This window comes from Hypomesus nipponensis, chromosome 28 (assembly GCF_054491055.1).
Source record: "Hypomesus nipponensis isolate SF chromosome 28, ASM5449105v1, whole genome shotgun sequence".
In the NCBI taxonomy this organism is placed as follows: Eukaryota; Metazoa; Chordata; class Actinopteri; order Osmeriformes; family Osmeridae; genus Hypomesus; species Hypomesus nipponensis.
In genome coordinates, this window is record NC_140388.1 from 7,315,594 (window position 1) to 7,342,836 (window position 27,243).

At 49.4% G+C, this 27,243-nt stretch overlaps 3 protein-coding genes across 3 annotated transcripts; 2 read left to right on the plus strand and 1 right to left on the minus strand.

Moving 5' to 3' along the window:
• Window positions 1–629: 629 nt before the first annotated feature.
• LOC146219763 (isotocin-neurophysin IT 2-like) lies at window positions 630–1,665 on the minus strand. The gene is made up of 3 exons (XM_084694749.1): window positions 1,546–1,665; window positions 1,001–1,205; window positions 630–775 (listed from the first exon to the last, which is right to left on the minus strand). The coding sequence occupies exons 1-3, from the start codon at window positions 1,663–1,665 to the stop codon at window positions 630–632; spliced, it is 471 nt and encodes a 156-aa protein (XP_084550875.1).
• A 4,188-nt stretch (window positions 1,666–5,853) lies between these two features.
• Window positions 5,854–10,373, plus strand: znf366 (zinc finger protein 366). The gene is made up of 6 exons (XM_084695325.1): window positions 5,854–6,953; window positions 7,183–7,350; window positions 7,456–7,606; window positions 7,853–8,044; window positions 9,517–9,691; window positions 10,009–10,373. The coding sequence occupies exons 1-6, from the start codon at window positions 5,854–5,856 to the stop codon at window positions 10,371–10,373; spliced, it is 2,151 nt and encodes a 716-aa protein (XP_084551451.1).
• Window positions 10,374–15,368: 4,995 nt separating this feature from the next.
• On the plus strand, window positions 15,369–20,929 carry mrps27 (mitochondrial ribosomal protein S27). The gene is made up of 11 exons (XM_084695202.1): window positions 15,369–15,452; window positions 15,750–15,827; window positions 16,300–16,370; window positions 16,608–16,666; window positions 17,189–17,303; window positions 17,749–17,827; window positions 17,953–18,068; window positions 18,234–18,336; window positions 18,554–18,696; window positions 19,606–19,803; window positions 20,312–20,929. The coding sequence occupies exons 1-11, from the start codon at window positions 15,377–15,379 to the stop codon at window positions 20,558–20,560; spliced, it is 1,287 nt and encodes a 428-aa protein (XP_084551328.1). The 5' UTR covers window positions 15,369–15,376; the 3' UTR covers window positions 20,561–20,929.
• The last annotated feature ends 6,314 nt before the right edge of the window (window positions 20,930–27,243 follow it).

A 27,243-nucleotide genomic window follows, 5' to 3' on the forward strand; every position in this document is an offset into this window, starting at 1 on the left:
ATGCAACCAAAGTGCTCACATCAAGGTTCACCAATCATATATTTCCATTGCCAGACCTCAAAGACGTGCTTGGTGTTGCCAGATAGGAGCCAGTGAGTGACAGGCCACACCATGGTCACTCACAGCCTGTGTTGAGTAACCCTGAGCACCAGAGAGACAATAAACAACTTCAGTGACTGTACTGTAGTACTACCAGCTGATAGTTTTCACGCTTACCAAGCGTTTCAAAATCTGATCAAAGCTACGTAGCAGGAAAGGTGACACACAGCGCTGTAAGCTTCTTAGAGAGCAGCCAGTACAAAAAAGGACAAATGCACAAAGATTCTTCCAGAAGCTTTATTACCAAGACACACAGATCAGGACTGTCCTTCTCGTGGGCCTGTGAACTTTCTTAATACATGCAGTACACAAAATATATTGGTATAATTACAAAGGCAACCTCAGATGGTTCAAACAGGATTCTGTCCGGGTATTCTGTCTGGTGACTGAGGGGAGAGGTCACTGAGCACTCTGATAGGTGAGACGGCCAAAGAACTACAACTAGGCATGACCAAGAACTACATATCCCATCCCACCTTCAGCCCCAACCTCCCAAAAGACACCCGTGGAACCCTGAGGTCCTTGGCTGCTCATTGGTGGATTCGATGAGGAGCGGCGTGGCCAGTCAAATGCAGCAGCTTGAGGATGATGTCGTTGGAGTCGTCGCCTTCTGATTGGCTGATTAGTTCTTCGCCATCCTCTTCAGCCAAACAGGATTGGTCAACAGCGCAGCCATCTGAGAAGAGACAGGGATAAAATAATTAATTTATTTCTAACGCATATTTAGCGATCGCTCACACTGCATACACACTGCATATAACTCTCCATGCTGTTGTGCACCAGATGTGATACCAAGCCTATCAAGTGCATTGCCGTGTCTACCAGGTGCGTTCCCATGTCTACCAGATGCGCTGTCATGCCTATCAGATGTGTTGCCACGGGAGATGACGCGCGTGTGCACCTGAGTCGCAGCAGAGTCCGGGGGCAGCACAGTGACCTCCCTCTGCTCCGCAGGGCTTCCCCCCAGAGTGGCAGGGGGTGGGCAGGTAGTTTTCCTCCATGCAGCGCAAAGCCTCCGGGGAGCCCAGCCAGCAGCCCAGCCCCTCACCACAGCAGATGCTGGGGCCGAAGCAGCGGCCTCGGTCCCCTGGCCCACAGGACAAGCACTGGAGGAGGAGGAGGAAAAGACAAGGGGGCAACCTTTAGACATTCTAGAACGTGACAGTGTTCCATCCTAACGGGAAGTCACCCAACGGTCTCCCCCATTCCAGCCCAGTCCTGCTTTAACAAGAACTTCAAGTAAACACAGGATCCAACACGATCACACCAAGCCCCTACATAACATAACATGATCCCACCAACATACATAACAAGTCCCTAAACGTCAATGGTGTCATCGGTCGAGCAGAAACACCCCTCTCCCAGCAGAACCGTAGGGGGGGGGGGGTTGGCTGTGAGCAGGTGTTTCACCTCCCGGCGCCTCGGAAACACCCTGCGCCTCCTTACCCTGCGTTGAGGGGCGTCCATGATGGCTCTCTTCCCTCCGATGGGGCAGTTGGAGATGTAGCAGGCCGAACAGACGGACAGCAGGAAGACAAGGCCCACGGACACGGCAGCTCCAGACATCTCTAGCAGAGGACGGGGGAAGGAGAGAGGGAGGAAGAGATGTGGGGATTTTCGCGAGTGAGACAAGATGGGTAGAAAAACCAGTGACGGACAAAAACGAACATTCTAGGAGAGCACGCTCTGGGAGAGCTTCGCTTTACCTCTTGCGGATCTTCAGGTAGTACAGTCGAAGGACGCTGGTTTCGTACTTCAGGTTCTCTCCCAGGTGACTGCACAGGTTGTCTTCCCTCCCTGGTCACTTTCCATCTCTTATATATCCTGCTCCGCCCTCGGAGAGTGACTCCCAGAGCGGACTGCCACTTAGGCCTCGTTAGCGCCCCCCTCACCCCCCCTTCAACCCCGCTCGCCCCTCCCGTGACAGAGCCCGCCCGGAGGGTCAGGTCAGGCCGAGGGCGGGGCAGAGGAGGCGGAGCTAATCAGAGCCGGCGGTGGAGCATCGTGACGCAAGTGACGGCCCTGGGTCCGTGACCGTGCATGTGAGAGAGGAGAGGAAGGGGAGACGGTCTGGGAGGAAGAGGAAGAGAGAGGAGAGGGTTGGGGGAGTCGGAGGAGGGAGACGAGGAGATGAGAGGTAGGGTAATGCTGAAGGTGATGGGGAGATGATTCGAATCAAGGCTTGAGATCATTTCCACCGATAAGATGCTGTGGTTCTTGTAATTGAATGGCTCAATTCAAGTCTGCATTGACTTATCGTTGATCGCTTATTTCTATGAAGAAATATTTTCACATACACATAGGCACAGACAGATGGACACATACCGATGTCACTTACCTGATTGGCCTTCCAATTAACTTGTTAGCACCTCACATAAATGAATTCACACACACACACACACATTGTCCAGGGTCTTGGGTTAATTGATTGAATGGGTTCATTAACACGATAATGATGACGACCATCAGTCTTTTCACTGTCAAAACTGTAATAAGCTCAATTACGATGATTATCGGACGGCTCCTGATTGGTGGTCACGACATTGACGAGCACAAGCATCAGGTCTAATTCCAGACCACACTTTTAATCAGTTCGGAGAAGATCACCTCAGCTATCAAAAAGATGAGTCATTCCGATGATGGGAGATATAACTTTGGCTCATGTAAAACCAGATATCTGACAACCAGGACAGAGGAAGTCAGGACATTCAGCTCTCTTCTGGTTTCTATGGATTCAAGATGTGGGATATGGCTGCCCCCTTGTGGTTGGGAAGACACTTTACAGATGGTTCACCATTCCAAGACTACCATGCCCAGTGTATAGACGACATTGAGTAACAGCTATATTATTGTAGATTTGAAGCTTTGTCAGAACTCAGACTGGTGTTCAGAGATCTGCTCTTAATAGACACACGTGGAATCGTTTGAGATCTAATGGCCTTATTGCAGTACAACCTCGTCTGGTAAAATAATATTGTAAAGAATTTATAATGACTACAGCCATTATGGAGAGGAAAATGCAAAGGATCCTCTGCAGGATATTAGTCCAGTAAGGAATGTTGAACATGAATAATTTAGTCTTTTTTTTGGTGTTTACTGGAAGCCCTACAAAACAATAGATAGACATAGAACTTTTATTTGATCTCCTAGGGATTATTGCTTCCAATATTTGCTGCAGGGCATGCTATCTTATTTAACAAGTTCTGAATTTAGGAGTGAAAAACGCAAAAACGCCAATGGAAGCCCAGACCACCATCCCTCTCATAGTTCAAAAAGGTTCCAAACATCCAGTTCTACAGTTTACTGCAGTTTACTACAAAACAATATCCGAACAGCACTATGCACATATTTTATTTGAATTGTTCACAGTTTGCCTCATCCAGAGATTGTGGAAATCCTTGATTCATAGAGAAATGGAGATGTCTATCGAGAGTTTCCTTATTTTTCTGCAGGAAGGCACTCGGCTTGTTGACTTCCTCTCCCCTCCCTTCCTTCCTTCTCTCCGAAGGTACTCATCTGAAAAACGAGAACAAAGTGAATGTTCCTGTTCTCTTTCTTAAGTCACTTCAAATGCTGTCCGTCGTCGGGCTGGCCACTCAGTCGGCAGAGATTCTGGGCCAGAGAAGAGAGAGAAGAGAGAGAAGAGAGAGACAGGTAGCGCTGCTGCAGAGTTCCAGCCTGCTCGCTCACACACACACTCCCAGCCGGAGAGAGACAGCGCGCAGAAAGGGTGAGTTCCACATGGCTTCTAGGGCTCTGACTGGCACCTGCGTGAGGAGGGGCTTGAGGGGGGATGTTGGGGGTCTGTACTTTGGAGTGCCCCCCCCCCCCCCCCCCTCCGCCCAGGGATGCCCACTGGCAGGGGCAGGGCTGGAGAGGGGAGGGGGGGGTCGTCTCTATGTGCATACTGGATAGTTATGTCCAGTATTCTTGTGGGTGACATGTTTAAGAAGAATAGATATTTGCAAGGGTGGTAGGAGCCCAGTTGGTGGTGGTGGGTAGGGAGGGGGGGGTAGGGGAGGTATTGTGTGTGTACATACTAGATAGCCAGTGTGTAGGAGAATAGTGGGGGATAGTGGTATGATTGCAACTGGGGGTGGGGTAAGGGGGCACACAGGGTCTGAGAGACGTCATGTGGAATCCAAACAAGGGGGAGAAGGTGCGTGTGGTGGAGGATACATACGGAGCATGGTATTTGTCTGAAGGTTGTTTTTTTAATTTAACAAATAGATGGACAACATGCTTCTGTGATCTACATAGACCTGTATGGACGATCCACAGTTCCTTGACATTAGAGTCAGAAACAGTAGTACCTAATGATGGTTTTTTTGCTAGTTGGTTTCGCTAGCTCTAAATACACTATAATAATATATGTTTTTTATTTTTTTGAAATTTGATTACAGAAATTCGTCAATTACAGGCAATTTCCATACATAACATCTTTAACAAAGTCTTCATTACTTAGGGGTTTAAAAAATACATTGTCCAGCCTTATTCACATAACCACGTATAGCTCGTATTGCAACTGAAATGGACTACTATTCTTAGTCACCTGTATCTCAATCTCTTTCTTTCCTCCTCATCCCTCTATCTTCCTCTATCCTTCCTCTCTCCTCCTAACTGCTCTGTCTCTGCACTGTCCTCCACATCTCTCTCTCCATCCTCCCCACCCCTGTGTCTCTCTCTCCACCCCCCCCTCTCTCTTTTTTTTGCTCCTTATCCATCTGTTATTATAAGACTCTCAAACTCCCATACTACGTAAATATGATCAACGTTACCAGCTTTTGTACACCAAAAACCATCTGCCAGAATTTGTCAGTATCCTGTATGACACATGTTCTGGCTTGCAATACTGTACCACTCCTACAGAATACTGTAAATGACCGATGAGCTTGTTTCTGTACAGTATGTTACGGGTCTGGTGAGCGTGAGGTAGATCAGAATAATCATTAGAATAATTCAGCCCACCCCCTCTCCACACACGCTCACACACACACGCCCTTTAGCATCAACTTGCTGGCGAGGGCGAAAAGAGAAGTGCACGCCCGTCATCTATTCAAAAAGATGAACAGAGAAGAGAGAGAGGGAAAAGCGAAGAACGATTGAGAGGGAGAGGTGAACTGGTTAACTGTCTGGTTCCTGACTGCAGGGGAGACAAACAGGTGAAGGGAGAGGGGAAGGGAGAGCGAGATTGAGGAAGGGGGGGGAAGAGTGAGTGACAGAAAGGTAGGGGGGGGGGGGGAAGAGAGAGGGGGGCAGAGTGAGTGACAGACAGAGAGACAGAGTGAGAGGGAAAGTGAGTGACAGCGAGACAGAGAGAGGAAGAGAGAGGGTGAGGGATGTGAAATCGAGAAGTGACAGGTGACAGGTTGAATGGTTTTAGATTGTTTCTCGTGCAGTCAGCAGTCACTCCAACCATGTACAGAAAATGTATTTTCAGTCAAAAAGAGACAGTTTATGTAAATTCTGTATGTGCTCATGAAGTATCCCATTACATAATGTGCATGCAGTTTTGTACATACCATAAAGACCAAATGTCCTGATAATAATGATGACACACTGTTGGTTGAGATAATCTCACCGATTAGATTAGATACGTTTTGAGACAGTATACTGTGTATCAGCATCAAAGTCCAAAGCGATGATGGGTAATCTCTCTCTCTCTCTCTTTCTCTCTCTCTCTCTCTCTCTCTCTCTCTCTCTCTCTCTCTCTCTCTCTCTCTCTCTCTCTCTCTCTCCCCTCCCAGGTAAAGGATGGAGACAGACACGTCGGGCCTCCCCCCAGGCAGGACCCCCCCGCCCCTGAGACCTGACCCTCGACCCCTCCCCCATCACAGGCTCTACCTGAGCCCCCCTCCGCTCTTCCTGCGGCCCCCCAAGCTCTCCCCCCCGGCCCGATACACAGACACGCCCCCCGGCAGTGAGGTCTACCACAGCGCCTTCGGCCCGCACGCCCCCCTGCACCTCCTCCGCCCCCCCGGCCTCCTGCTCAGCCCCCGGGAGGGCTCCCAGAAGCGCAAACGGACGCCGGTCAAAATGGACGCCCCGCGGGACGGCGAGCCCCGCCGCGGAGAGGCGGACGGTCGCCGCGGGGACGCGGGCGGCGACGACGACGGCGGGGACGGGACGGTGGACCTCTCCCACCTCCCCTTCCCGCTCCCCTTCCCTCGGCCCCTCCACTCCTCCTCCCCGCCCAGCGAGCCCATCCCGGGGATGATCGACCTAAGCAGGCTGCGGCTCCTCCACCACCAGGCCCTCTCCAGGACCGGGCCTCCAGGCCTCAGCCTGCCCGTCCAGGTCAAGCAGGAACCCCTCAGCCCCTCCCCCGTCTGGCCCCCCTCTCCCCTCCTCCTCCACCCCCCGCCGCCCTACTTCCCCCCTCTCCACCCCAGCCTCCTCCCCTACCCCTTCTTCATGCCCGGCCCTGTCATGCACCTCTCCTCTGGAGCTTTCTTCCCGGGAGAGGGCCTCAGGACGGGCCGGCGAGGCCCAGACCGGGGCCCCCGTCCTGGGATGAGCATCCAGGAGAAGCTGGGCCTGAGCATCCACATCGACGACAGCTACCACGTGGACGTGGCGGGCGGCGACCAGAAGCGCTGGCAGTGCCGCATGTGCGACAAGTCGTACACCTCCAAGTACAACCTCGTCACGCACGTCCTGGGCCACAGCGGCATCAAGCCCCACGGGTGTCGCCTGTGCGGCAAGCTGTTCAAGCAGCTGAGTCACCTGCACACGCACCTGCTCACCCACCAGGGCACGCGGCCGCACAAGTGCCAGGTGTGCCACAAGGCCTTCACGCAGACCAGCCACCTGAAGAGACACATGATGCAGCACAGCGACGTCAAGCCTTACAGGTGAGGGAGGACGGTCTGCTTGAGTGTTGGGTCTGTCGGCAGTGGAGGAGGGGCAGGGGTTGATGGTGGCCGATCTGTGTGTCAACTGAAGTGGAATCTTCTTCTTTTCTCTAATCTCTTCTCCCCCTCCCTTCCTTTCATCTCCTTTCTTCCCCTCCCCCCCCTCCCCTCCCCTCCCCTCCCCTCCCCTCCCCTCCCCTCCCCTCCCCTCCCCTCCCCTCCTCTCCAGTTGCACGGTGTGTGGTCGGGGTTTCGCCTACCCCAGTGAGCTCAAGTCCCACGAGGTGAAGCACGAGCGGGACCAGGGGAACGTGTGTGTGGAGTGTGGCCTGGACTTCCCCACGCTGGCCCAGCTCAAGAGACACCTGACGGCCCACCGAGGACCCACGCTGTACAGGTACACAAGCCGCGAGGGGTCACCTCAACACACACACACACACACATGCGCACACACTCACGTGCTCCCTCACACTCCGCCTCTGCTCTCCCTGCCGTGTCCCAGGTGTGGGGAGTGTCAGAAGACCTTCCAGTACCCCAGCCAGCTGCAGAACCACACGATGAAGCACAGGGACATCAGGCCGTACATCTGCAGCGAGTGTGGCATGGAGTTCATCCAGTCGCATCACCTCAAGCAGCACAGTCTCACACACAAGGTACCATCCCCGAAGCACAGCCATGCTCGGCAACAACCAGCATTGCGTCCAAAGGTGTTTTTCTCAACTTTTCTCTCTGTCTCTCTGTCTCTCTGTCTCTGTCTCTCTCTCTTTCTCTCTTCCTCTTTTTCTTTCTCTTTGTCTTTCTCTCTTCCTCTATCTCCCTCACTCTCTATCTCTCTCTTTCTTTCTCTGCCCTCTGCCCTCTCCCTCTCCCTCCACCCCCCCTCCCCCTCCACACCCCAGGGGGTCAAGGAGCACAAGTGTCGCATCTGTGGCCGTGAGTTCACCCTCCTGGCCAACATGAAGCGTCACGTCCTCATCCACACCAACGTCCGGGCCTACCAGTGTCACCTGTGCTTCAAGAGCTTCGTCCAGAAGCAAACCCTGAAGGCCCACATGATCGTCCACTCCGAGAGCAAGCCCTACAGGTGTAAGGTGGGTCTCTCCCCCCCCCTCCCCCGAGGACAGGGTCCCACACGCATGGAATTGGCTTGTCAGCGCTTCATCTGGGACGAATCTTCCACTGCGGTTTTTCGTCGTCGTCGACGCCACGCGGCCTCACTCGTCTGAGAGACGGACGGTGTGGGCAGTTGTGGTTGTGTTTTGGGGTTGGACGGGCAGCGCAGTGCAGAGGGCCTGCGGCAGCAGAGTGCATGACCCTGGGGCCGGCTGGCGGAGGGTTGAAACGATGACCAGATAGCAGAGAAGGGGAGGCTTCTGGCAGCCTTCTCCTCCATAGGAAGGATATCGCTTCACAAACTGCCTCTCAAACAATGGCCCCCCCCCCCGCCCTCCACACAGCCTCCCTGGAGAGCGAGCCCGCAAATAGATTTCATCTCGCTTTCTCTCGCCGCTGCTGGGGCGGGCGGGGCGGGGTGGGGGGAGGGGATGGGGGGGGGGGAGGGGGGCTTCCTGTTTTCTCACGGTCCTCTTGGACAGTGTACAGTCCCTCTATCCTCCTGAAGGAAAGGACCGCCCTAATAAATACAAAAAAAAAAAGGAATGCAGAGGAAGGACAGCGCAGGAGTTGCCCTTCCCAGCCCTCCTCCCGGCCCCGTCTCACTGACGCTTCCTCTGGTGGGGGGGGGGGCGTGCGTGTGTGTGCGAGGGAGAGAGAGAGAGAGAGAGAGAGAGAGAGAGAGAGAGAGAGAGAGAGAGAGAGAGAGAGAGAGAGAGAGAGAGAGAGAGAGGAGAGAGAGAGAGAGAGAGAGAGAGAGAGAGAGAGCGAGAGAGAGAGAAAGAAAGAAAGAAAGAAAGAAAGAAAGAAAGAAAGAAAGAAAGAAAGAAAGAAAGAAAGAAAAAAAGAGAGGGGAAAGAGAGAGAGAGATGAGAGAGAGAAAGAGAGGGGAGTAGGTGGAGAGAGAGAAAAAGAGACAAACAAAGAAAAAGACAGGAGAGAAAGAGAGAGAGCATGTGTATGTGTCTGACTCCTTTTCCCCAGTAGTGTGTGAACATCTCATTGTGTGTGTGGTTCGCTGTGCGCGTGTATGTTTGCATTCATTCATGATTACGTACTGCTCCCCAGCCCTGCATACTGAAAGCATTAGTCATCCAGCAGATTGCCATGCATCAGGAAGGGCAGTTTGATCAATCCCTGGACGGTGTTCACTTCACTCTGTGAAGTCCCTTGGCTGCGTTTCAAGAAATAATGGCATGTGAAATGTAAATGACACAAATCCATTGCGAGCAGATTTCTCACTGGGAAAATGTAGCCTTTGTGGTTTGGCCTGTCTTTTTCAAGACTCAACTCAAATATTTATAAAGGAATGTATAAAATGGGGCTATGATTGTTGATCGTTACCCATGTCTTGACCCTATCTCTCTCTCTTTCTATCCCTCTCTCTCTTTCTATCCCTCTCTCTCTTTATATCCCTCTCTCTCTATTTCTCTCTCTCTTTCTCTCTCAGCTTTGTGGGAAGGAGTTCAACAGGATGCACAACCTGTTAGGCCACATGCACCTCCACTCCGACAGCAAGCCCTTCAAATGCCTCTACTGCCCAAGCAAGTTCACCCTGAAGGGCAACCTCACGCGCCACATGAAGGTCAAGCACGGCATCATGGACCGAGGCCTCGACGGCAGAGGTGAGGACCTGACCAAGGTCAAACCATTAGTACCTCTGGCTTTATCTTCTCCATCTTGACTGGTAGAACGGCGCGCATTGGAGCATTGGCTGTTTCTTATCCTCCTCCTCTTATACATTTACACTACATTTACATTACGTCATTTAGCAGACGCTCTTATCCAGAGCGACTTACAGTAAGTACAGGGACACCCCGAGGCAAGTAGGTGTGAAGTGCCTTGCCCAAAGACGCAACACATTTGGCCGGGAACCTTCTGATTAATAGCCTGATTCCATGACCGCTCAGCCATCTGACCTCCTCCTCCTTCCTCCTTCCAGTGTTCAGGCGCAGGGCCCGCCTCTGTCTCTCCGCCCCCCTGGGCCTCCTGACCCGCCTCAACCAGGAAGAGCCCTTCGACCTCTCCCAGAAGCCCCGCCCCCACGGCCTGCCCCGCCCCAGCCTGCGCCTGTCCCAGTCGGATGGGGAGAGCGCGCCCGGAAGCTCCTGCCAGGAGGAGGACGAGGAGGAGAGCCTCTACCGGAGGAGCCAGTCCAGCCCCGAGCTCTACCCCCACGAGGCTGCGGGGGAGAAGGGCTACCGGGCTGGGCTGGGGGAGGGAGGTAGGGGGTACCAGACTGGGCTGGAGGAGGGAGGTAGGGGGTACCCACGTGAGGAGGGGGAGAGGGAGAAGACACCCAGCTGATTTGCCGGGTGAGGAAGTTCGGGCATGTCAGCTCAGCCCAGGGCAAGCTGTCAGGCAGGTGTGCCAGTCTACTGGTGGCCAGGTGGCCGACACTGGATCAGAACCAGGTGGTCATCCGAGGGATGACACTGCTGACCAGGTGAGATCCCCTGGGCCAGGCATGCCAGAGGTGCCCTGGCCACACACAGAACCAGCTGACAGAGCGAGTCACCAAGGGACAGGTTTACTGGTTTATGAGTCAGGTGACCCACTAGAAACTGCGAGACAGCTTTACCTGGAGATAGATAGACGGGTGTTTGAGTCAGACCCAGGAAGAGGTGACCAGGTGTATCCAAATGATGCAGACTCAGAGTCAAGCCAATCAGAGCCAGGTGACGTATTTTATCCCCCAGTTCCAGACCAATCAGAAGCAGGTGATCCAATTTACCCCCCAAGATCAAACCAATCAGAGCCAGGTGATCCAGTTCCCCCTTCAGAATCGAACCAATCAGAGCCAGATGAACCAGAGAAAGGGGAAATGGAGGATGTAAAGAGCGATCAGAATGATGAGGATGAGGATCAGGGAGAACATTTCAAAAGCTTCCGTCATCCCTCCAATATGTGAGGTGTTACCGTGAGGTGTTAGATGTCAAATGACTTCCTCTTCAAGGACCTGTAGTTCTCTAGGTAACATACATACAAAATACAGTGTTTTTTAATGAAACAATCGTTTCAGAGAGGGAGGAAGGAACAATTTAAGTTGTAACTGTATTGTTTAAGCTGTGAAGCTGATTTTAAAAAGTGAACAAACATGTCTCTATTGAAAGACTTTAATCAGGGTTTATCTGTATATAACATATAAGACAAATATTTTGGAAATTCAAAGATATATTTTGTGTGATTTTGAACTATTCTTTTTTTTCTGTGCACTGTAAATAAACACCTGATCAAAACATATGAAAAGAGATTTCAGCATGTCCTGTTTCCAGACAATCGAGATACCAATGTTGATTTTTCTTATTCAAAAATGGATGTAATAAAAAAAATGTTGATGATGTTCAGAATCCTCTTTCACCAACAGAACTTCCGCTGATTCTGTCAATGATTTTCCGATTGACTGAGAAGTAAATGTGATTAGTTTCAATTGGTTAAACATGATTGGGTTTGGGATCCTGTAATGATTTTGAGCCACTATCAATGAAACAAATCACACCTGTGAACCTATTTATGAAACAAATTAAAGATTTGAATACGGTTCAATCGTGACTTGATCTGTTTAAATGAAGCCCAGGAAGGGTGGGTGTTTTCCTAAGCAAGGACAAAGCATGAACATTGTCGCTGGAGCCACACATCTGTTCCCATCAGGGGATCAGGCCTGTCCACCTGCCCTCCACTCCCCCACCACACCACACCATCACAGGGACTTTGAAAAAGACCGGGCCTTTCTTCTTGGAGAACAGAGATCTCTCGCTTCTCTTACAAAGGAAAGGAAAGGGAAGAGAAACCCCCATCTCCCCTTCTCTCTTTCAGGTCCCAAACAAACCAACCAACACAGAGCATCGCTCAGTGGGGGTCAGGGGGCCCCGACTGGACGTCCCCGAACCTGTGTGTGTGTCTGTGCATGTGTGTGTGTGTCTGTGCATGTGTGTGCGTGTGTTTGCCTGTGCATGTGTGTGTGTGTCTGTGCATGTGTGTGTGTGTGTGTGTCTGTGCATGTGTGTGTATGTGTTTGCCTGTGCGTGTGTGTGTCTGTGCATGTGTCTGTGCATGTGTGTGTGTGTCTGGGCATGTGTGTCTGTGTGTTTGCCTGTGCATGTGTGTGCCTCTGTATATATGTGCATGAGTATATTATTGAACTATGAAAAGGCATTAGCAGTGACCTTTCATACATATACCATGGCTGTCAACCATTCAGATATTGAAGTCAGAACTACCGGTTGTATGAGCTTTATATACACTGGTTCATACCGTGTTAAGAGGTTATTTCCTAGCCTCACTGATGATGTACAACAGTGGTACTCCAAGCGGAAAAAGAGCATTGTTATGGTATGTTTATACTTAAGTACACATTATGTGTAACATTTGCTTGGCCTTCCACTATTGGTCATTCCTAGAACACTATGAAGAAGTGTGTGTACAGGTGTCATTCTTGCAGGGCTGCGTCCACCCTCATCACCAACATCCTTCTATCAGCCTCTCAGCCAAGCGCCTCCTAAATAAAGGCCCCCGCATGCATTCTGGTAGACTTGCTGTGTTCATCATCAGACTGAAAACAAACAAACAAAGTGAGGGAGAGACGAAGAGACAGAGACAAAGAGAGAGAGAGAGACAGAGACAAAGAGAGAGAGAGACAGAGAGAGACAGAGAGACAGAGAGAGACAGAGAGAGAGAGACAGAGAGAGAGACAGAGAACACCATATTCCTAAGTTGAAACTGTGAACGGTTTGAGGAAGTGCTCACATCCCTCTCCTCACATCCTCCTCTACTCTACGTTTCCATCCCAACCACCAGCCTGTACAATTAGGGGAAGAACTGAGTGAGTGTCAGGCAGGTCCAGGATCAGCCCACACGGGCTCACCTGCTCTACCTGCAACAATGACGACAAGGTCACCAAGCTGACTTCTGATCAGCGGTTTGGGAGCACTGTTGTCTCATCCTGTTCAACCAGAGACAAGCCCTCTGAGTAATGTAGAGACGACCACACATACACACCCATACACACCCACCCACCCACCCACACAAAAACACCCATACAGTCATACACACCCCCACAGGTCTGCTGAACTGAAACTTGGGTTACTAGCTGAGTCTGAGGGTGAAAAGGGAACACTCATTCACTCACTCTCTCACTCTCACACACGCACGCACACACAGACACACACAATACATCTTCTGTAAGCATTGATGGGAAAAGATGTCCTGTGGTTTAAAAAGGTGATGTGACTTTTGACTGTTGGTCTGATGGAAATGATTCAGAGTTCTTCTTTCATCCTAACCTGTGGTCTCTGTCTTCCATAAAAAACAATCTAAAGACAAGAGACAGTCTGATATGTTTTGAACATACAGGAAAGTCAATACTTAATTGATTGATAGAGGGATTTTATGGGGCTACACTGTGCTTTTAAGGACTGTGCCTTCATGCGTACTGCCTTGTCCATACAGTAGTGCTCAGTGCACCAAACACAAAAGACATCCAGAATGTAAAGTGCAGGGGACATTTCCTTAACCAATAGCTGTTAAGAGTTTACAGCTTTCAGTCCTCTCTGATCAAAAAACAACAACACGAGTTGACAATCTCTAACAACTGTGCGACGCGTATACCGACGTGCAGGGTGATGGTGGCGCCCTGTGGAAAATGCTGCGCCGCGTGATGTGACCAGACTTGGCTTGAGAAAGCAATTGTCTGTTTTCAAACACAGACTCCTTCCTTTCGCCCGTGCGAATGTCAATCCTCCAGTTGGCGAGTCCTCTCCTGGCCTGGTTCACGTCGGCCCCCTTGACGTCACTCCCTGTCCGTCTGGGGCACTGCAAACCACCGTATGAACAAGACCTGGAGCACTTTTGCATGGTCCATCAGCCAACTCTTGACTCATGTGATGATAAAAACGGAATAAATAAACGTACAGAAGACTACAGAGGGGGCTTCTATAGAGGTCTACTCTGACGTAGATAGGCTTGTTGTATCTGCAAAGGGTTTTACAGTAAAGGGGAAGCAGAGGGGATGATCACCACAAAGGTATAGAGAAATGATACTTCTGGATTCTTATCACCAATCTGCAGTTTCTAATATTTACATCCACCGACACATGCAAGGATGTTAAGCTTTTCTCTTATCTTGATTAGGTCATATAGACATGTATGACGCTGTGAGGAACACGAACACAGTACCAAACCTTTGCTTAGAAACAACAGCAGGTTCTCTCTTTCTCTATTTTCCTGTGCGGTGGTGATGTGACCTGTTCCAGGCTACATTATGAGGCACAGTGATTGAAGTGGACAAAGGTTACAGAGGACAGTTCTAGAATCTAGGTGTAGAACTTTTCTAGAATCTAATTCTAGACTACGAAGGCAAAGTTCCAGAAGGGTAAAAGGGTAGCTGGAGCAAGGCCACTGTCTATCCGTTGGTGGATGGAAGCAGCACCAGTGTTGTGACTAAAACGGTTCACTTCCTGTGTGTTCTCTTTGGCACAGTTCTCAGGTGAGGACTTCCTGTTTTGCTGGTCAGCCACTGAAGCAGAGGGTGCTCAAATTCTTCCCGCTTTTGTTTAGCAGGGGGACCCAGCCCAGGCTCAACCTGACACCTCCTTAAATCCTGCAGGAATGCACTTATTTTAATCATTTATTAAATGACAAAAAGTGGAATAAATAGGTTGGTCCAGACCACTTTATAGCACGCTTTTCCTAGACTTTATCTATTTATTTTTTAGGAGTGAGGCAGATGTAAGATGTCACATTTAAAAGAATGACAGAAAATCAATGTCCTTGCTGTGTCGTCGTCTTTTGGAGTGAATGTGATTCAGTGGGAACTTGGTTTAAAGACCAGTTTGCTCCATGCGTGCTGTGCTCAACCTGGACACCACATCCCCCTCACAAGAGCTCCCTCTACCATCCGATATTGATATGACACTTTGGCCAGAAAAAGTCAAGAGGATGCGTTTTTTGTTGAAAGAGCAAAGCAACTACCACGATTTATCATTCAAACAATTGTTATCATACACCGGGGACACGAGAAATGTATTTGAATTCAGCTTACAAGACCAACATCTCTCTGGATCCTGGAGTCCACACAGTAGCGCTATTCAAGACCATACCAATAACATAAGTGGCGGGTTCAATTTCTTTTTTCGAGAATTCTGGGCATTAAAGCCAGCGTTTAAAAAATAAGAAATTCATTCAATCCAATTTTCAGTGATAAAATTGAGACAAAAATGTTCTATGATTTTAGCTTGTCTATTTGGTGAATAGACACGATAGTGCGGGCTTCATGAAACCCCCTGTAAAATGTGTCAAGTGGTTTGCTCAAAATGGCAGCCTCCGTACTACAGCGTTGCCTTGGAGCTGTCAAAGTTATCCATAAAAGTGCATATTTGAGTTGTGCAGGTACATTTTATAGTAGCGTGTATTTCTAATATTGTCAGTTGAGAACTGAGTGATTGTTTGATATGGTGTAGTCATCAATTTATCTTTATTGTCAGACGTTATTGTAGCTGTATGCTGGCTTATGTGATGTTAGCTAGACAGCTTGCTACCAACAAGCTAGCAGCTGCAGTGATGATACAGCTAACGTCTTGTACATTTGGGATCAAACTAGTTCATTGACTATACTAAATGTCAGCAACTTGCTGTTTCCATTTCTTCCATCCGATTAATTTATTGTCATGGTCGAATCCCGTACAGGTAGAAGATGGCTATTGTCCGCAGCGTACACAGACACAACGCTGTGGGAAGCGAGAAAGAAAGATCCACAAAATCTGGGTAAGGGGTTCATAACATCAAGACGGAATTTAGCTTATTTCTAGCTATGATTTGTAGCCAATTACCATCCCATGCTCCAACACACCTAATTCAAATGAATGGTAGTTACCAGGCTTCTACTTAGCTTGATAACGACCCAATTATTTTAATCAGGTGTGTTGGAGCAGCGAAACATCTGAACATACAGGACAGTAAGCCCTGAGGACCAAGGTTGAAGACCACTAAACTGCATGATGCAGCATAAACGCTTGCCCGTGTTGTGGTTCAACTTAATACATGTGTGTTTATAAATTGAACACAAGGGGGCAGTGTCGCTTTAACGATGCTGATTATGTGCTTATTAAAGTTAAACAGTAAACAGCACGGGTTTGATAAATAAATAAGTTATTTGAATTCCCGCTAGACAGTCTTGCAAAATGGTCATTGTCAATGTGATGGTCAAAGTGTTCTGACTGTGATCTTCTGTGTTCAGCTCAACTGGCTGCCTTAATGGACAGGATTTACGAAAGAAATTTCCCTGTCAGCTCTCTGACTATATCACGGGTATGTAGAGCTATACACAAGGCCGGATTAACCATTAGGGCAACTGTGCACTTGCCCGTGGGCACATGACATCTAAGGGGCCCTGGAGCCTTCTTGCCCAGGGCACATCAAATTGTTAATCCGGCCCGGTCTATACAAGGCCATATAACAACATTTCAACAATATATAGGCATTACTAACACTAATGATGAATTCATGAGAAAAATCAAATATACACATTTTCTATCTTTTTTTCAGTTTGTGGACAGCATATCATCCAGAGAAGAAGTTGATCAAGCAGAGTATTATCTTTACAGGTAAGAACAGTCTTTCTCGTGTGTTCTTACGTCTCACTGTTCACTGGCTTCAACCAGGAGCTCACTTTTGGAAAACTTCTGTTCTCTGAAACTGGTGCCTCATGATGTAAGAACATTAAACATTCCGTCATGCATGGGTCTTTGTTCTAGACCCTGTACAGTTGGAGGTTTGCTGTTTTAAGCCTCTACTCTGGAACCTTCCACTCTCTGTAATGTGATTAAACAGTATTACATATTTAGAATATAACTGAAAGCAGTCCTTTGTTTAAGGTGTTTTGGCTTTTGGGATTTACTCCATCAAATGGTACTGAATTATTTTGTGACTGGTGAGTTAGCCTTCTGGGTCGAAGTGCCTTGGAACCCAACAGACCTTGCCCAGAACCTAACCCAATGTTCTAGAACCCTCCATCCCCATGACGTCATGGCCAGCATTCTAAAATGTCATAATTCCACGCGGAATAAGAAATGTCAAAAGGGGGTGTTTTGAGAAGGTTGGTCTTCCCTCTGGTCTTGTTCTTGAAGATTCCGCCACAGTCCGAACTGCTGGTACCTCAGAGACTGGACCATCCACAGCTGGGTGCGGCAGTGCCTCAAGTACGGAGTCAAAGACAAGGCACTGCACACGCTCAAGAACAAGGTACCTTAGAGGGCTTGATGGGGCGGGGAAATCAGCTGGTCCTGTTCTCAGGGATGGCGGTGGTGGATGGCGGTTAGAGTGTTTGACTGGTTAGAGTGTTTGACGGTAAATCAAATGGTTGCAGGTTCAAATTTCCCTTTACATGTTCTTTTGGATGAAATCATCTGCTGAATGAATATATTGTAAAACACGCTGCTCACACACACTGGTTTGGGATTATTTCAATATATTTATGTTTATCAGACGGATATCGTCAAGAGGAGCAAGAGATAGACGTACATTGTTCCTATACTTACTTACTTGTGTATAAAAAATAAAAAAACACTTGGAAATATTTCTCCATGCCAGCCTCGTGTTTTGGCACCTAATGAACCAGAACTGGACTTTTGTCTGTCCTGTGGTCGTGCTCAAGTTAATTCCATCTTTGTGCTATGATTGTATCCAGGTCCAGTATGGCATATTCCCCGACGAGTTCAGCTTCAACCTGCTCTTGGACGCCTATATTAAAGAGGAAGACTTCAAAGGTGCGACTTCATTGTCGGGAGAGACGTAAACCTCCCCCGAAAACACACATGGTTACACCTCGCTGATGTGTGTGTGTGTGTGTGTGTGTAGCCTTGGTTGTCCTGATGTCTGTGTGTCTTGCCAGGGGCCTGCTCAGTGGTGGAGGAAGTGATGCTCCAGGAGGCCTGTGATCTGCCCTCCACTCAGATCCTCTCTCTCTACGCCCTCAGCCGTTACCTGGCAACCAAGCCAAAGCTCGGGGTGAGCGAGGTTTTCTTTTGAGTTCGGTCGAAATGGCAAAGTGGGCCTTTTCCGCCGGTTCTGTTTGCTTGAAAGTAAGAGTGGTTTTTTTTTATGTGTCGCGTTTGGTGGACCGTAAACGCGGGCTGACCTCGTGTTTCTGTGGGTTGTGTTGGGAACCTGGAGGTGTCGGAGGAGAGAGGCCTGGGAGCGTCGCTGCTGATCGTTGGGCTGAAGCAGGACAACACCGTGGGCCTCAGCGCCCAACTGCTGGGCTCTGCCCTGCTGGGTCAGTATACGTCTTTGTCTCTGCCTCTCCGTGTCTCTCTCTCTCTGCCTCTCCGTGTCTCTCTCCCTCTCTTTGTCTCTCTCTGTGTCTCTCTTCTTGTCTCTTTGCTTTTCTCTCCGTCACTGTTACTCATGCAGTTATTCTTTCCTCCCCATCCACCCCAACGCCCCTGTCTCTCTCTCTCCTGCCCCCCTTCCTTCCTTCCTCCACCTCCTAGGTAAGGTGGAGATGTCCAAGGGGATCCATGCAGTCTTCAGGGGGATGCCTCTGCTGTGGACCCCAGGGTATGTGGGCCGAGCCCTGGCCGTCATGGAGAAAGTGGCTGCAGCCCCTGGAGACGTCAAGCTGACCAAGGATATGGTAGGCAGAATGAACCCCCGCCATCCTCCTCCCCCCTGCCTCCCCCCTGCCTCCCCCTGACCCCATGGCCCTGTATAAACCCCCCAGCCACCCCCTGCCTCCACCTGCCTGCCCTCTGCTTCCCCTTAACCCCACTGCCCTCTTGTAAACAGGCTGTAGCCCATGCCCTCCACCCCCCTGCCTCCAGCTTTCCTCCCTGGTCCCCAGCCCTTGGTCCCCAGCCCCTTGCCGCCTGCCCCTTGGCAGGGCTGGTCCCACCAGATCACAAGAGACGGACGCCTCCCTAAAAGCCGTCTTAACGCATTTAACGCACAGCGACGAGGCAAAGAGCAGAGCGCTGCTACTGTCCAGGCGCCGTGTCCGACAGGGGGGTCTGTTTGCGGCACGACCCCGCCGTTGATGGAGCCCACGCGCGCTGTCACATCCGTGGTTCTGTAAGCCACACAGGCAGGCGGCCTGTCAGGGGGAGGGGGGGGGGGGCTCAGACGCCGAGTAATGTGATTGGGGGAGTCTGGAGAAGGGGGAGTGGGTGTGAGAAGTGGCCCCCAAGGGGCCTGGGGCTGTCCTGTCAGAGAGCAGGCCGCTGGTAATGCAGTCAGGACAGATACTAGGACGTTAGCCAGACAGGAAGTAGAGAGAGTCCTGTGAGTGTGCCAGTGATAGCGCTCCCTCAGGTCACCGTTTTTGCACACTGGTGAGCAGTCCTGTTGTAGAGGGGCTGTTTATATGGGCAATCCAATGTGAAACATAACTTTTGTTTGTGTGTATTTGGCACGTGGGGTTTTCCCTTTTGTATGTCTTTACACTCTGCTGCCTTCTAGAGTTGGTATGTTTTTTTTGGTCTTGTTTACAGAGTACTAGGCCTCCATTGTAAATGTATCTCTCTGGTAACTTGGGTGTCTCTTCCAGATTGACTCAGTGGAGGCAGTGCTGAAGGAACTCTCCTCTGCCTCCGACTCGGACTCCTCGGAAGGGGAGGAGCCAGGAGAAGAGGAGGACAAGAAGGAGGAGTCTGGAGGAGAGGAGGACAGGAAGGAGGAGAAGATGGTGGACGAGGATGACCTTGCAGAGAGGGCTAAGCTCCCCCAGTATGCCGGCAGGTTCCAGGTGGGTGCTAGGCTCAGAGATGTGGAAGGGATTGACCTTTGACCTTTCTGCGACTTGAAATGAGTATTTCGGTCCGTCGTAAAGAGCTGCCAAATACCGTCCCCTGAATATGGGACCTTGGACGCAGTATAACGTTCCTTAAAGTCGAGCTTAAATGATAAATGTCTTTCTGACCCTGTCAGTTCACATCCCATTCATAATGTACACCTTTTTAACAATTATGCAAAAACATTGACTAAAAATCATTTTTGCATTTCTTTGTGTTCTTATATCAAAATGTTTTTTCTTTTTTTTTTGCATCCTATAAAACAAAATATGACATACCAACCAATTTCAACCAATAATATCCACCCATCAGTCAATTTTCATCTTTTAGCGGCACAAGGCAAAACATTTTTAGTGGGCAACGTCATGACACGATCAGGGCGTGTATTCGGGTGTTTGCCAAGGTCAAATCGGAAATCCTCTCAACGTTATGCATCTCCTCTCTCTACCTCCTTTCCTCCAGGAGCTGCTCAGTCAGCTGCAGTCCCAGGGGAAGGTGGACGCAGCCCCCCTGGAGGCCCTGGTCTCAGCCCTGGCCCAGCAGGCCCTGCCCCGGGCCGAGGTGCCCGACCTGGAGCAGTACGCGGGCCGGGTGCGGGACTGGGAGTCTGAGAGGGGGCTGCTGATCCAGAGGGAGGTGGAGGCCAGGGAGAGGGCGGAGATGGAGAAGCAGGCTCGGATCGAGGCCAGGGTAGCCGCTCAGCAGGGATAGGTGGATCACGACCCGAGACTGGATTCCTATTGGTGGATTTGTAGCACGACCCTAGTAGGACTCTAAACTGCCGCCTCACCAACTGTTCCGACAGCATCTTGTAAGTGGCTGGTCACCGTGGATGAACGTTGGAGACAGTCAAGAACTTTGAGAGTCAAGGACTTTGCTTTTTTTCCTTGTCCGTAAAATAGCTTCACGTCATCGACATTCATACGTCAACACTTCAAATCAGTGAACACTCGCCCCCTTTTTTGTCCAGTTCAAAATACGAGTTGCCGTGTTTCATGTGTGCGAGGTCTCCGCAACCCCAAACTGTTGGTGCATTCACAATATTTATGTCTCTCAAAAAAATAAAATGCTATTTGTGAATCCCATTCTTCTGACAGTGCAGCTGTGTGCTTGGTAAGCAGCTGTTCCTGTTGTGGCAGTGACTCTGTGGTGTTGTGGACAAACGCTCAGCCTCTGATTGTTAGGTACTGGTGTTTGCCATGACCTCATGTAAGCAAATGGAGGGAAAGAGGGACAAATCTGACCATCACATCCTCCCACTCCTTTTCCTCTCCTGTCACTCCCATGACTCCCTCTGAGAGAGAGAGGGAGAAAGAGAGAGGCTGTGTGTGTGTGTGTGTGTGTGAGATACAGTACTGTGAGAGAGAAACCCTTATTTGAGTGTGTAAACCGAACAGAGAGAGAGGAGGGGGAACTGAAAGAGCGAGACTGGGAGAGAGCAAAAGAGAGAGAGACTAGCTTTTGTGAGAGATTCCTTCTCCCAGGAGATCGAATCCCATGCATATTACACAATCCCTAGGCTCACTGCTGATTGCCAATCTTAAGAAAACAACAGTTTGTTCTCTCTGCAGCCATGAATGCACTTGCGTTCCTTGGCCTTATCGACGCCCTACCATCAGGAAGCACTCAGAAGATGAGATTAGGATCATAGGTGCTGCCCTGACGGGACACTGCTCTGTGTTGGACTGTGACTGGGAGGTCTGTCCTTAGCATGTCCTCTTCCTGCTGTGACAGAACAGCCTGGCGTGAAGAGAAGCCCACAGGGTTTGACCTTGGTTCTGTACAACAGCGGTCTTCAACCCTGGTCCTCCAGACCCACTGTCCTGCATGTTTTCGATGTTGTCCTGCTACAACACACCTGATTTAAATAACAACCCATTTGAACCAGGTGTGTTGGAGCAGGGACACATGTCAAACAGACAGGACAGTGGTCCCTCAGGACCAGGGTCGAGGGCCGCCGCAGTATAGCACAGCAGTATGAACACAGTAGTGTGAACACAGCGGTATGAACACATAGTGCTCATAGCCAGCACTGTGACCCAGTCAGGGCCTGGTCATTCCGCCTCTTTCACAGAGATAAGTTGTCGGACAGGAAAAGGACCTGTTGTGGACTTTGTAACGCTCCACAATTCTGTTGGAACTATTCAGTATTCATGGCATGGCCTTGGGAAACAGACTGGTATGCCGTCCTGGATGAATATGTGAGACTTGAATACTTAAAGTCACAAACAAGTGCCATTGTTGACTGCAGGCTCCTTGCTGACTGACTCTAACATTGCAAGTCATGTGGAAGCCGACCATCTGTAAGCTTTCCCACTGACCCACAGAACATGGCATCAACGTGGAACACAAGGCACGGACTTATCTTCTACATCACACGCGACATGCGGAATTACCTCTGGTATCTCTCCCCCGAACTACTCTTAACAGAGCAAATATGGATGGGCTCCATCTTATGTCCATCACCCACCCTCTCTGTCAACACTTCAACAAACTGTTGGTTCTGCTGATGTCTCGGCTGACCTCAGTGTGCAGGTTAAGAGGGCAGACCATAATACACGGTCGCCAGAGCAACCAGACTGAGGCCCTATTATCACCTCCTTGAGAGAGACGGAGCTCAGTACTGCACAGAAATACTCCTTGCAGGAGAGAACCTTTCAGCTGTCTCCTAGCAATGCGGTTGGTTGGTGTCATTCTGATGGCAGTGGCTGGGTAAACGAGTTGTCTTACATCCTTAAAATCTCTGAATAGACAAACTTGACATTGAGAGAGCTAGCGTTCCCCTGTGTGTTTGTGTGTTATTTAGACTGCACCCACCCAAAAAAAAGAAGTTTCAGATTAACAATCAAAGTCAGGAATCTCACAGTGTCAACTTATTTCTTTCTTTGTTTTGGTAGCATGGGAGCATTCATCGTTGACTAAGAAGATAATTTCCCCAGACATTCTTTTTCCGACAAACAAACTCTTCCGGCGTATTATTTGGTCAGACTGGGTTTAGAAAGGACGTGACATTTTGCCGGTTTGTCCGAGACACGGGCAGGTGTTTAAACATTCTGGACGTGCGGCAGGCAGGAAGCAGCTCGTTCTGCTGTGTGGTTATTGGGTGTCCGGGCCGAGTCAAGTGCTCTGACCTTCATTTCCCAGCTTTCTGGAAGCATCTACTGACGTAGGAGGTTAGCGCTGGCGCAGGGCTGGTTCTGATCCGATATCCAGGCCCATCTGCTGCACTGAAACAACAGAGGGAAAAGAGGATCTGTTGAGTTTAGGTTCCCATCTTCATCTCCAATATCGGACCTTTCAGGTACACACACTGGTCTCAGTAGATACTGTTGATTCCAGAAGTTCTTCTCATATGTATTTCCTTTTGGATAACTGGTTAAAGTAGAAACTGTGAGAACCATGTTCTGTTCATGAAAAGTACAAAGCTACAGGACGTGCCTTATGAAGATCTCCATGTCCTCCAAAAAATGCCTAATGAGACGGTTTCCTCCCCTTTGTAGTCGATGTATCCCTCCCCCTTGGCCTGCTTTGCATCCACAGGGACTATTTTCTCTTCCTCCCCTTTTGATTTATAGGTGTGGTGTGTAAATGTTAGGAAGGTTTTTGCCGTGGGTGAAACAACGGCAGCAGAGACTGCTGCTCTCCCATTGCAATTAATGGATAAGAATCATCAAGAATGTTCTAGAATGTTTCACTTGGCTTCCTCACCAAGGAAAAACATGTTTATTAATCTGGTATTATTTACGAAAGACAGCTGCAGCATATTTAACATTTCATTATTGCCTGTTTAAAATAGTTAGGAAAACAAACACATTATAATTTAATGTTTTTATTGCCTGTTTAAAATAATTTGTGAAACTAATGCATTAACAATATATTAAAGTCTCTTTAATATGCACTGATTTGATCTGTTTTAGCAGGGCAAGTCACTCTTGTATATTACATTTGTATTAACATGCCAAATGTAATTACATGATCGGTGCAGCCACAAATTTGATTTATTTGCGGGGTAATTTAATTGTTCATCCATTAGCTTCCAATCAGTGGGACATGCTCCATTTCTTAACCACGGTGGATGACATTTGAGCAAAAAAAAATTTTCAGTGGCACAACTTATCAGGTATGATGATATGATTGTAAATAAATAATCTTGCTGTTATGAAGCAACCATCTTTCGTTGTGGTTATTTGATACACCTTTATGAACATACATTGACTGTGTGGAAGCCATGATCAACAGGGAGGAGGGGGAGAGGAGGGGGGGTGTCAGACCCTTATCCTGAGGTTCGGAGGTCACGGATGCAGCAGGTCAGGGGGATCACCAGTCATTTGGGGTCCCACACACACACACGCACACACTTTACAACGCCCCTTCCTCAGTTCAGCAGAAGAATTTCCCATCAGGTTGTGAGCAGCTGTCTTCCAGTCAGGCCTGCCTTCTAGAACACCGTCTAGTCCAGCCTTCCAGAACACCACCTAGTCCAGACTTCTGGAACAACACCTAGTCCAGACTTCTGGAATAACACCTAGTCCAGCCTTCTAGAACACCACCTAATCCAGCCTTCTAGAACACCACCTAGTCCAGCCTTCTAGAACACTGCCTAATCCAGCCTTCTAGAACACCACCTAGTCCAGCCTTCTAGAACACCACCTAGTCCAGCCTTCTAGAACACCACCTAGTCCAGCCTTCTAGAACACGACCTAGTCCAGCCTTCTAGAACACCACCTAGTCCAGCCTTCTAGAACACCACCTAGTCCAGCCTTCTAGAACACGACCTAGTCCAGCCTTCTAAAACACCACCTAGTCCAGCCTTCTAGAACACCACCTAGTCCAGCCTTCTAGAACACCACCTAGTCCAGCCTTCTAGAACACCACCTAGTCCAGCCTTCTAGAACACCACCTAGTCCAGCCTTCTAGAACACCGCCTAATCCAGCCTTCTAGAACACCACCTAGTCCAGCCTTCTAGAACACCACCTAGTCCAGCTTTCTAGAGACATATTTGTGTTTCTATGTTCTGTGTGTCTTTGCTCTGGCTCTGGAAGGCAGTGACGTGGTGCGATGGTGAAGGAGTAGCTCTGGACCTCCTGAAGACCTGGAACCCAGCTGGCCCAGACAAACAGTCATCCAGACCTGGAACCCACACAGCACAGCGGCCCAGTGAAACACCAGTCACATAAACCCTAAACTCACAACAGAAAACCTCATTTAAACACAGAATGATGCACACCAACACCCCCTTAGCGAGAGTTCCAATGACATTTGAGATATGATTCTGTTATCAGCAGATGACGAGGTCTGGGGTTTGGGTTCCAGGGGATTGTGGCCCACGGGGACAGCAGGTGGAGCAGTGGAGAAAGGCAATATGGAGGACGTGTATTTACCTAATTTGATCGGCAGAGCGGTGATCTGTTTAACGCCATCATTCACATGGATTGCCCAGCCCCCGAGACACACAAGATGCACTGCCCCATTACATCAGGTGCGTCATCGCTATGTCACGAGTCCAGAATGAGACCGAGAATTCAATCGTTATGAAAGTGAACGTTCTTCTCCCTGGTAAATTGAGCTGTGCAAGCATGGTGTGGCACAGGAAGTGTCCCAATGCACTGAGTACACAACCACACTCAGGAAACCACAGAGGGCGAGAATGAAGATGTGATTACCGAGTTGATATCACACAACTCATGAGATCCGGGAATAGGTGGCTTCACCTCAGCAACAAGCGGTCGACTCGGTTTCTCTCTGGCCGTTTCGGTCACGTCTGGGTGGCGAGTCTGAGATCTTTAATGTATGCCCGCCCAGAGTCCACCTCTCTAAGCACCTGTTTCCACGCTGCTTCAATGTGCAGTCAGGGCCAGGGCTATGCATCAAGATGACCACGTCCTGCCAGGAACGACCCCCAGGGGTGACCCAGATTAACCATTGCAAACAGCTGTTTCTGACACTTCCTTCTGAGAGTTTCGACTGTTTCGCAACCTGCTTTCTGTGGAAAGCTGCACAGTCAACAGTGGTGATGTCACCGGGTTTAAGAAATGAGGCAATCGTGGAAGATAAGCTCATGGAACCAGAGACAGATAAAACGACTTGATTGGGCTGTGTTGGACTCTGTGAACTATCCCCGCCAGTGCACTAACCTGCCGTTCCTCAGGGACAACATTAACTGCACATTGATTCATTGAGCTTTTATCCAAAGCGACGTCCAAATAGTGCATGAGGAATGTCCAGCGGATGACCAAGGACTAGAAGCGCTAGTTCTCATAATGTTAGAGAGGTTGGTGCCAAAGAACCGTCTTGTGTCTTACAAGACACAGACCAAAAAAGGTGGCCCCTGCTCCAAGTGTGTGTAGATTATGCGAGAGAGTACTGGGGTCAGGACTAAACTGAACCACCAAGATTTCGCATGGGAACCCAGACAACAACTATCTATCGGCCAAAAAGAAATCCCTTCGAAAATGTGTATTCATATCATATGTACATTCTTATGGATATTATAAACATCTGGCTTTGAAGTTACATTTACATTTAGTCATTTAGCAGACGCTCTTATCCAGAGCGACTTACATTAAGTACATGGAGATTCCTCCCGAGGGAAGTAGGGTGAAGTGCCTTGCCCAAGGATACAACATCATTTGGCACGGCCGGGAATCAAACTAGTATCCTTTTGATTACTAGCCCGATTCCCTAACCACTCAGCCATCTGACTCCAGTTGCAGGTGGCAGTATCATATGTCCCAAACAAGCTCTCTTCCAACGTCAATTTGCATCCTCTACCGGTTGGTGTACATTTACAGTTTGACACTGAGATCACTCGTCACAGAGGCAGATGGGCACAGGTTCGGAACCCATACATCCACAGCAGTGAATCATCTCCCACACTGGGCTCCTGTTGAGGGACAGGAGCCCAGTGTGTTCTCATTGGCATGGGGCCTCAAACCCCCCACGGTGCCAACTCAAACAGTTTACATCTGCCTGTCTGTGTACATGGTTTGTTGGGACTGCTGCAAACAAGTAGTCCCACGATAACACGTCCACGGATGTTATTTAGGAGTTTACCCGACTCCGGCACAGACATACACAAAGCCTTCCTTGGAACTGAAAAAGAGAGTGTGTTTAGAGATAGGGGACACAGGGACAGTAAACCCACAAACCAGCACCTTGTTGAGCTCGGTGGCAGTTGGCCTGGGATCTGTGGGGTGAAGGGACGGAGGCGGGGGTGGGGAGATGAGGGATGGGGGGTGGGGGGCAGGAGGATGGGGATGGGGCGGGCGGTGTGGACAGAGGGTCCAACACACTGATTATACACCAGCAAAAGAGGACACCAAATGTATTCTTGCCTTTCACAAACTGGACTCGTTCCACGAAAGAACCCTGAATCACATGGGAGACATCTGCT

Bases quoted from the DNA above. Each gene is read 5' to 3' on its own strand.
- LOC146219763 (XM_084694749.1), bottom strand. From the start codon at position 1,665: ATGTCTGGAGCTGCCGTGTCCGTGGGCCTTGTCTTCCTGCTGTCCGTC. The intron at 1,206-1,545 runs GTAAGGAGGCGC...CTCCTCCTCCAG, and splicing joins TGGACGCCCCTCAACGCAGG to TGCTTGTCCTGTGGGCCAGG. The intron at 776-1,000 runs GTGCACACGCGC...GTCTCTTCTCAG, and splicing joins CGGACTCTGCTGCGACTCAG to ATGGCTGCGCTGTTGACCAA.
- mrps27 (XM_084695202.1), top strand. From the start codon at position 15,377: ATGGCAGCCTCCGTACTACAGCGTTGCCTTGGAGCTGTCAAAGTTATC. The intron at 16,371-16,607 runs GTATGTAGAGCT...TCTTTTTTTCAG, and splicing joins GCTCTCTGACTATATCACGG to TTTGTGGACAGCATATCATC. The intron at 19,804-20,311 runs GTGGGTGCTAGG...CCTTTCCTCCAG, and splicing joins AGTATGCCGGCAGGTTCCAG to GAGCTGCTCAGTCAGCTGCA.
- znf366 (XM_084695325.1), top strand. From the start codon at position 5,854: ATGGAGACAGACACGTCGGGCCTCCCCCCAGGCAGGACCCCCCCGCCC. The intron at 7,607-7,852 runs GTACCATCCCCG...TCCACACCCCAG, and splicing joins AGCACAGTCTCACACACAAG to GGGGTCAAGGAGCACAAGTG. The intron at 9,692-10,008 runs GTGAGGACCTGA...TCCTCCTTCCAG, and splicing joins CCGAGGCCTCGACGGCAGAG to TGTTCAGGCGCAGGGCCCGC.